At 49.1% G+C, this 10,026-nt stretch overlaps 1 protein-coding gene across 1 annotated transcript; it reads right to left on the reverse strand.

Moving 5' to 3' along the window:
- Positions 1–1,521: 1,521 nt before the first annotated feature.
- On the reverse strand, positions 1,522–9,195 carry GPKOW (G-patch domain and KOW motifs). The gene is made up of 11 exons (XM_029930785.1): positions 8,757–9,195; positions 7,844–7,998; positions 7,620–7,744; positions 5,589–5,698; positions 4,580–4,793; positions 4,035–4,167; positions 3,268–3,394; positions 2,942–3,065; positions 2,782–2,851; positions 1,992–2,077; positions 1,522–1,897 (listed from the first exon to the last, which is right to left on the reverse strand). The coding sequence occupies exons 1-11, from the start codon at positions 8,930–8,932 to the stop codon at positions 1,763–1,765; spliced, it is 1,455 nt and encodes a 484-aa protein (XP_029786645.1). The 5' UTR covers positions 8,933–9,195; the 3' UTR covers positions 1,522–1,762.
- Between the last annotated feature and the right edge of the window lie 831 nt (positions 9,196–10,026).

Raw genomic sequence — 10,026 nt, forward strand, 5'->3', positions numbered from 1 at the left:
TGAGCCATTTAGCCCATCTCCCATCCCCCCAACACCTGTCCAGCAACCTGGTTTGTTCTCTGTATTTAAGAGTCTCTTGGGGCACCTGGGTGGCTCAGTCAGTTAAGCGTCCAGCTTTGGCTCAGGTCATGCATGATCTCACAGTTTGTGGGTTCAAGCCCCACATCGGGCTCTGTGCTGACAGCTCAGGGCCTGAAGCCTGCTTCAGATTCTGTGCCTCCCTCTATCTCTGACCCTCCCCTGCTCGCGCTGTCTCTGCCTCAAAAAAATAAATCAATAAAAGACATTAAAAAAAAAAGGAGTCTCTTATGGTTTGCCTCCCTCTGTTATCTTATTTTTCCTTCCCTTCCCCTATGGTTATCTGTTTCTTAAATTCTACATGAGTGAAAACATGATAGCTGTCTTTCTCTGATTGACTTATTTTGCTTAGTATAACACACACTCTAGTTCCATCTACATTCTTTCTGATCCCCAAGTAATATTCCACTGTGAATCTATAGCACATCTTCTTTATCCATTCATCTGTCAATGGACATTTGGGTTCTTTCCATAATTTGGCTATTGTTGATAATGCTGCTATAAACAATGGGGTGAATGTGACACTTCCAATCAGCATTTTTGTATCCCTTGGATAAATACCTAACAGTGCACTTGCTGGGTCATAGGGCAGTTCTATTTTTAATTTTTTGAGGAACTTCCATACTGTTTTCCAGAGTGGCTGTCCCAGTTTGCATTTGACTGGGGATGATGTAGAAGCAACTGTGCCTAAAGCTCTTGCTTCCTTTGTTGATTTTGTAACTCAGCTCATTAAATGGGAAAAAGTTTGAGGACTTTCTGACAATAACCTTTTCGAGAGTCCAGTTACCTGGATCAATCAGAGAAATTCTACCCGGGACAAAACTTTTTTTACCTTCTAGCCAAAGTTTGGGGCTAAAACGGGGAACCCTGAAATTAACTGGCTCCACTGTGAAGTAGTGCAAACACATCCCATTTGTGAGTAGAAGCCTCCCTTCCTCTGGATTCTCATCACTGGCTCAAGATATCCTCTGGATATCTGGTCTGGACCAAGAGTAAAAAGTAGAGACACCAATGGAGCACCTGGGTGGCTCGGTCAGTTAAGTGTCTAATTTCGGCTCAGGTCATGATCTTGCCATCTATGAGTTTGAGCCCCGTGTTGGGCTCTGTGATGACAGCTCGGAACCTGAAGCCTGTTTTAGATTCTGTGTCTCCCTCGCTCTCTCTGCCCCTCCTCCACTTTCTTTCTCTCAAAAAATAAACATTAAAAAAAAAAAAAAAAGAAAGTAGAGCCACCACTAGGATTCTTCCTTAGGAAGTTGTGCAGAGACGTGGCACTCCAGACTCCATAACATCTGCTCAGGGGACACATTCACAGCTTCGGTATTACGAGAATGAACTCGTGAGCAGACAGCTCCTTGGACTTGTCTGTCAGCCCATGCAGTGCGGCAGGGCTAAAGCCTGGAACGGCACCCAGCTCCCGCTTCCACTTGGCTCAGCACACACTTAACGGTCTTGTCATTTTACTGAGTTGTTTTGAAATGATTTTTATTACACACTGACTTCTGGAGAATACTGGGTTTGCTTCGAGCCTCCCTTCTGGTCCAACTATCTTGTGCCCTGTCCCTGTCCTGGGGCTGTGGTGCAAGTGGAGGATGGAACAATGACCTCCCCACCTTTGTGAAGACTGGCTTTAAACACCATACAGAGCAGGCAGCAGCCTGGGGGGTGGGAGCGGGGCCACAGGTCAGTCTTCATCTGAGTCACTGGGGCCCAGATACTGGCAGACAGCATCATAGTGAAGCTCCACCAGTTGATTCTCTCTCCGCAGCTGCACCACAGCCCGGCTCCGTTCTCTGTCCCAGTCCAGCAGGCGGCCCACCTACAATAGCAGCGGGTGGAGTCAGCAGTGCCAATCCAGACTCCGGGATATCCCCTGTGTGCCCCCACCCCCCATGCCCAGGTCTGGGACTCACCTTTCCAGCCTGTGGCCCCAGCACCACCATTACCCGGTTGCCTTGGACCTTGGGGACCAGGGTCTCCAGCATGTCTTCTCTCAGGCCTGCAGATGAGGGGAGGGAGTGAGGCCCACAGCCAGGGCCAGCCCACCCAGGGTCCTGTCAGAAGTCCTTTTCTGTATTCCCGAGAGCCACTCTGTACCCTGTTGACAGGTAGGGGTCCCACTGCACACATTTTGCAGGTGAGGACACCTAAGGAGTAGTTCCTAAAAAGGGGAGCACTTATGTAAGAAAATGATGAGTGATGACAAGAGATACCATAAGCCCTGCTCTGCACGAGTTCAGGACACTTATGTACAAGAGGGAGAAATAGCTCATTTCCATGCCAGTGTTGCAGATGGGTAAAGGAGGAGCTCAGATAATCACCATCACAGAAGCGCCTAATATTTTGTCAGAAGATTCTGGGCCTTGGGGGGTGCCTGGCTGGCTCAGTCAGTTAAGCATCCAACTTCGGCTAAGGTAATGATCTCATGGTTTGTGAGTTTGAACCCCTTATTGAGCTCTCTGCTGTCACACAGAGCCTGCTTTGGATCTTCCATCCCCCCCTCTTTGTCCTTCTCCTACTGGTTCTCTCTCTCTCTCTCTCAAAATAAATAAATAAACTTAAAAAAAAAGATTCTGGGCCTTGCAAAATACCTGAACTCTGCCCAATCTACCAGCCTTTGCCCATACCAGCCTCTGGGTCCAAGATAGCCTTCCCATCAGCCTCCAGGATGACAACGACCCAGTGGTCATCCGTCAGACTCACCTTCCAGGACCTGACCTTCATCTGTTCGACACACACAGGTATCTGGGCTGAGAACATCTTCGATCGTCATCTGGGGAGAAGGTCAGGGATGTGAGAATGTTGGAATTGTGGTGGCCTACTCCCTGGGGGAGGAGGAGGACCCAGGTTGCAAGGTTCCCACCTTCGTGTTGTAATACTGGCCACCCTTATGCAGCTTGTCCACAAAGCGTACGCGCAGGTCCCTATGCAACCAGTGCTGGCTCCTGGGACCTGCCTTCTCATTCTTGGTGGCAGGCTCCCCCCGTCTGTAGAAAGGGGCCAACAAGAGGCTTAGTTCATCAGATGCACCTTCTGCTCAATCCACCTTTGCTGCTGCTGTGAAGCCCACCCAGAATGGTGTCTCTAGTTTGTTCCACGTGCCTGCCTCGCCCCGGAAACTTTCTCTGACTGCTGGAGCCTCTCTACAGCCTTGCCTTCCCCCTCCATCCCAGATGCCCAGGGTCTCACGGGTCAGGAAGGTGTTTCCGCTTCCTCTGTGAGTCCTCCCGCTGGCTGGGGAGGACCTGATCCCGGAGGGCCTTCCACAATGAAGCTGTTCCATTCTGTTCCACTGAGGAAGTTTTATGCATCTGGCCTACGCAAGAGTGTGTGGGGAAACGAGGAAAGCCTCAGCGTGCCATTCTCTTACCTTGCAGGCTATACCTCAGTCTCAGGCTACCTCCCACCTACCTCAGTGTCCCCTCCTCCCATCACAACTTTGCCTACACCACTGGAATGCTCTCCTCTTCTCCTCAACTGCTGGGGCTTCCTTCAGGAAGTCTTCCTTAGCCACTTGAGCCTGCGCTGATGGTGCTGATCTGAGGCAACCACCTAGTATGGGCTAGAGAATCCTGAGAGCTCTGTCAGCACCAATCTCGCATCTGCCAAACTGCCCCATCCTGCTGCCATGCTTAAAATGCTTTCCTCCCTGGTAATGGCCTACTCCCAGCTGCCCTCACTCCCTAGAAGACAGGCTCATCACCCTGAATAGACCTCCTAAGGATAGGAATTGGTTTCTACTCCTGTTTCTTCTCTCTCAGAAAGAGGCGAAATACATCAAATATTCCTCCAACTGAATAAATCACTTATCTTCATTCTTACCTCCTGACCTCTGACCAGAAGTCACACCTGCCAGGCACACTGACCCCTGCTGTCGCTCCCACCACCTGGGACAGGCCCTACCACCCCCTGGAATGCTTTTCCAACTCTCCCAGCTAGGTACAAGGCTTACTCACTGAGATCTGAGGAATTCTTGTCAAACTCCTGCTGGGAGACAGGCCGCAGGCAGTACTCACTAACAGTCACCATGCGGCTCCCCATGGCCAGGCGAACCATGGCCCGAACGTTGTCAGGGTCAAGGCCTTCTACCTGAAAGGTTAGGGGGAAGAAGTGGACTAAACCCACATTCCTAAGACCCATCTGTTCACTCTTACTTCTAATAGGCCTGACCCCTGTGTCTCCCCTACCCGACTGACCCAAGGCCTGGGACAGGCCCTGGTCCGTACGTCTCCGCTGCCAAACTATATGGCTTCGATATATTTTAAAAATTTAATCCTCAGGAATATGTTGCATATGGCATTCTCTCTTTTAGTTGGAAACTGAGGCTCAGAAAGGTCCAGCAAGTGGTTCTGAGTCACCAAATGAGGCAGCAAGCCAGGCAGGCCTGAAAGACAAGGACTTCCAGTCTTTTCCACCCTAAACCGAAGTCTTTCTCCCTCCGGCCCTCACATTAATCTTCCCCACTGCCGGCTTGGGCTCCTGACACAGCCTGGTTCCTTACCTTCCCATAGAGGCCACGATGCGGGCCAGAAAGAACCAGCACAGCCCCCCCAGGCACCAGTCCTTGAGGCTGGTCTTCCTTATTCTTCTCTTCCTCCTCCTCTGGCTTTGGCAGACGGTGGGGGCCAGTGGGGGCCAGGGCCTGGACCTCAGTCAGGTTGGCACCCAGCCCTAACCCCTTTGGTCTCAGTGAGTTGACACGGGGTTTCACCACTCTGTAGGGAGCACAGTATGTGAGCTTGTTGGGCAGGGGAGAAGGGGCATGTAAGTTTTCAGTGCCTCCCCCACCCACTACTATTCAAATTCCACCCTTTCAACATGTTCAAGAATAACCTTCCCAATCTCACATTAGGACTGCTTTTGATCTACAGAAATAGCAATTTCATTTGGTCCAACCTGATAACACACTGGGTAGACCATCTATTCCGTAGTACCTACAGCAGGACCTGAAGCAGATTCCTGTAATCAAACACCCTAATATTTCTACAGGGGAAATCATACAAATGTTCACGCCAAGCAAGAGAAATAGACTATAAAATGCTGTGTCTCAGTTCATGTTTGGCTAGTAAATGGTTTATGAAAAATATGTTTGGTTTGCAGAATTCTTTGGAGTTGAGAACCAAGAAGAAAGGACCATAGGTCTGTGTGATAATAGCAAATGTCTAGTCCATGTTTATTTGGGACCAGGGCCTGCTGTAAGTGCTTTATTAATTTATTAATTTTTTAATTTCACATAGCTCCACAATAGACCTGGGAAGTCAGTATTGTCATTATCCCCATTTTTCAGATGACAAAGCTGATGCTCAGAAAAGTAACCTTTACATAAATGGGATCCCATTACAGAGTTTCAAAGGGTAAATAGGAAATTGAAACAGTAGTAGAAAGGCTTACTGAACTGCTTAGGGTGGTAACATGCCCTCTCCAGGCCTGGACGGTTCTGGATGGGCGGTAACCATCGGGGACTTGTTCACTGCCCCATCTGTTGCCCTTGCCCCTACCCTAGAACTCACTGATTGAAGGTGCGGCCAATGCCCTCGCCAGGTTTCCAGCCCATGCCTCGTAACATGGCCAGCCCATAGGCCTCTACAGGGACTGCCTCATAATCAGCTTCCTCCGGCACCTACAGGTTCAGGCAGAGGAAGGATGGTCAGGCTTGGCTTATGGTGAATCCTCCAAAGTGTGTTTACTAATACCCATAGGGTGATCCTCAATGCTTCTTTTCTAATAAGCTCAAGGTTAGTTTTAATTTGCTCTTGCTGTCCCCCACTTTACTCCCCCATGTCGTCCTTCAACAAATAATTATAAAGCACCTGTTTTGTGCCAGGTTCTGATCTAGGCAATGAGGACAAAGCAGTAAACAAAACAGATAAAAACCCGTGCCCTGTGAGACTTACACTCCAGTTGTAGAGACACACAAATAAATAAAATACATAAAACATGGTATGTCAGGTAGTGATAAGTTACATGAAGAAAAATAAAGCAGTTTAAGGGGATGCAGGGGGATGGAGAAGAGAGTGTTACTGAGTTGATATCTGAGCAGAGGCCAGAAGAGATGACAGAGGGAGCCAGGAGGATATAGAAGGAAGAGTAGTCCAAGCAGAGAGAACAGTTAATAGGAAAGGCTCTGAGGCAGGACAAGATCTGGTATATGGGAAGAGTATCATGAAAGTCAAGCTGACTGAAACAGCGCTGTGGAGGCAGAGAGGGGTGGTGAGACATTAATCAGGAGATCTGGACTGGAGCTACAGGAGGCTGACCACCACACAAGGGGGCCCAGTGAGGAAGTTACAGCAATGGTTCGGATGAAAGAGACTTGTTGCTCAGACCAGAGTGGTGATGGTGAGAAGTGGTCAGATTCTGGATGTATTGTGCAAAAAGAGATGATAGGATTTTGCTGAAAGACTGTACATGGAGTATGGAATAAAGAGGGGAGTCAACAGTGACTCTAAGGTTTTTTGGCTGAGTGAGAGAAGGATGGACGGAACTGGGATCAACTGAGATGTGGAAGGCTGGGGGAGGAGAGGAAATGAAAGAAATGAGGCCAAAGAGGGAACAGGATGGAAAGTGAAGTGAAGGTCCTATTTTTTAAGATGAAAGACACCAGAGGACATCTGAAGGCCAATGAAAACAGTTCAGTGAAAAGAAAGGGTGGTCTGGGGCTATAGGAGAAATAAGCTCCAAAGCATCGCTAAAAAATTGTGAATAAAGAGGTGAAAAGTGGATCCATGGGTATGAAACACAGACTTGGTTGCTTTGGTAGACACACCCCTTGCCTCTCCTTACCGATCACCTCCCATCCTTATTCCCTCAATTCTTTATACTCACTCCAGACACACCGTAAGTTGCTTCACCAATGGGCACCCACAACACCAACTCCCTGCCACCATGCCACTGCTTGGGTTGTTGCTGCCATTGGTACTCACCTTGTTCCTCCCTCTCTCACTAAACCCTACCTGTCCTTCCAGGCCTCACTCCTACCACTCTGGTCTGAGTCTCCATCATTTCTAGCGTGCACTACCAGTCTCCTTGCTTCTGCATTTACTTACTTGTCTGTTCTGCTCATAGTAGCCAAAGAGATCCTGTGAAATCTTAAGTCTTCACCCCTCTCTGCTCAGAGCCCTCTCATGGCCCTTATCTCATTTGCAATAAAAGCCAGAGTCCTCACCATGACCCACAAGGCTCTGCCTAGTTTAGTCCTAGCCACTTCTGACTTCTGCTACTCCTCCCCTTCACTCATTTCCCTCCAGCTACATTGGTCTCCTTGGAGTTCTTTAAACACTCTAGGCTGAGTCTACCCTCAAGATCTTTACATTTCCTGTTCCATTTGCTCATCTAGTTCAGATAATCCCAGAATGCAAGTGCTTTTCCACATCTTGGTATCCGAATCCGTTTGTTAATGCTTCCAAAAAAGGACAGAAGGAGGAAAAGCTAGGCAGCAGGCCTCTAGTACACACGTAGATTTCCCTGCTGGGTGCAGAGAGGCAAGCCTGGCAGACAGGGGAAAGAGAGGCTGGGGCTGGAGGAGTTAGGGGCCAGCTCACTGTCTCAGCTCGGGGTTCGCTGTCTGCCCCTTCTCCGTTAGGGACGCATCCTTTCTGGATCATGGGGATAGCAAGCATGGGGTCGATACCCGAATTCTCTCTCTCCTCCAGGGACTTCTTGGAGTCTAAGGAAGAATGGGAGGGAGTAATGAGGCCCCACCCTCTCCTTCCATTTTCCTCCCCCTCCTACTTCACTGGGGCAAGACAAAGAGGGGATAACTCACCCTCAATAAGCTCCTTTACAGCCTGAGACAGCACCCCATCCATCAAGGCCTCAGTGTCTGTGGATGGCCCAGGAACCTGGGCTGGTGGCTGCCTGCGATGGCCATTCTGGATCAAAGGGATGACGAGTTCCTTGGGAGTTTCTGAGGGCTTCACACTGATGTGGACAAAGACGTGAAGTTGGGAGAGTAGCATGGTCAGTGGGTTCTGAGCCACACTCCTCCCTTTAGACAACACACAAGAGCGAAACTCACTCCCAGCCGGATGGACCACACTCTCCCTTCTCCTGTCATGTCTCTAATGGTGTTTTCCTTAGATTCTCTCCTCCACCCCCAACTCCTAAATGTCACTGCCTTTAAGGTATCAGCATTCAGTCCTGGAACCTCTGCTCAGCCCAAGACCCACTTCATGGCTTTCACAATGACTCAAAAATCACCATCTTCAGCCCAGACTCTCCCCAGGTCCAGGCTCCACACCAACCTCCTGGATGGCTGATTCTCTTCCAGAAGTCACTCCCTCCAACTCTCTTTTCCGAATTAAGCTGATGATGCCCTCCCCCCCGAAACTGAATCTGCCACTCCATCCCATCCCTATACTGGAGAAGCTCCACCGCCTAAGTTGAGAAACTAGGGGTCCTGTCATTTTCCACTTTCCTTCTCTCAAAATGCACTCTGCGTCCCCAAGAGCTGAAGACACACCCTCTCAGGAATACATCCTCTTTTCTCAAACGCCCTGGCTGTCAGGCCCAATTTCCCCACCTCCCTTGTTACACACTCCTGCCTTCTCGCCTTCACGGATTTCCTCAGGCTGTGCTTCAAGGCTTTCCAGACCACCGCCACTAAAACAACTCAGATTCCACCCTCCCGCTTGAACCCACGAACCGAATTCCAAGGGATAAAAGACACGACGCTTCACCTCTGCAGCTCCCTCCCTTCCACGGTCTTCAAGAAATCCTTCTCCTCCGGAGCCGCACTCCCGTCCTCTCCCGGATCCGCCAGCCGTCTCCTGGCGGCTGTGCGACTGAAGCTGAACGAAATTGGGGCAGCAGAGGCTCCGGCGGGTCGCAAAGTACCCTCTTCAGGGTCCGCCATCTTGCCCCTCTTCCTAGGTGATTGCGCTGCTTGCTGGGAAGTTTAGTTTGAGTTCAGTTTGTCCCGCGCCAGAGGACGAGCAATAAAACTACCTTTCCCACAAAACACTGCGGCATCGGCTGGCGTGTGTGAAAAAGGGGCCTTAGGAAGTAATCGTCGCACTTCTTAATAGGAGCGCGTCACGCCAATCATATAGGGAAATGTAGTTCTTGGTGGGTATTCATTCATTCCTTCATTTAGGTAGTCGACAAGTAGTTATTAATCGTTGTGCCCTACTGGTAATGAAAATGTAGATAAAATACATCATTTAAGAACAAAATCTCTGTGGGGTGCTTGGGTGGCTCAGTCGCTCAAGCGTCGGACTTCGGCTCAGGTCATGATCTCACGGTTCGTGGGTTCGAGCCCCGCATCGGGCTCTATGCTAACGGCCAGCTCAGAGCCTGGAGCTTCCTTCAGATTCTGTGTCTCCCTCTGTCTCTCTGACCTTCCCCTGCTCGCCCTGTCTCTCTCTCTGTCTCTCAAAAATAAGTAAAAAATATATTTTTTAAAAAAGAAAAAAAAATCTCTGAGTGACAGTTTTGTACAATAACAAATAGACATGTAAATCGAGCCTACTGATGCCAAATTTGATACACCACAAGCTCTGGATTCAAATATTAATAAAATAGACCTCTTCCTTTCTAGAGGCTCATTGTCCAGTAGGGAACAATGACACCTAAACAGATGTTTAAAAAAATACACACACACAAACACGTGTGCCTGGGTGGCTCAGTTGGTTAAGCATGCCACTCTGAATCCCAGCTCAGGTCTTGATCTCAGGGTCTGGAGTTCCAGCTCCACGCTGGGTTCCATGCTGGGTATGAAGACCACTTTAAAAAATACACACACACACACACACACACACACACACACACACACACAATTGACCCTTGAATAATGCAAGGGTTAGGGGAGCCACGCCCCTGCCCCCACAGTTGAAAATTTATGAATAACTTTTGATTCCTCAAAAACTTAACTACTAATATCTTACTGTTGACTGGAAGCCTTAATGATAACATAAGCAGTAGAATTATACATATTTTGTATGTTACGTG

The sequence above is a fragment of the Suricata suricatta genome, chromosome X, assembly GCF_006229205.1.
Source record: "Suricata suricatta isolate VVHF042 chromosome X, meerkat_22Aug2017_6uvM2_HiC, whole genome shotgun sequence".
NCBI classification, from domain to species: domain Eukaryota; kingdom Metazoa; phylum Chordata; class Mammalia; order Carnivora; family Herpestidae; genus Suricata; species Suricata suricatta.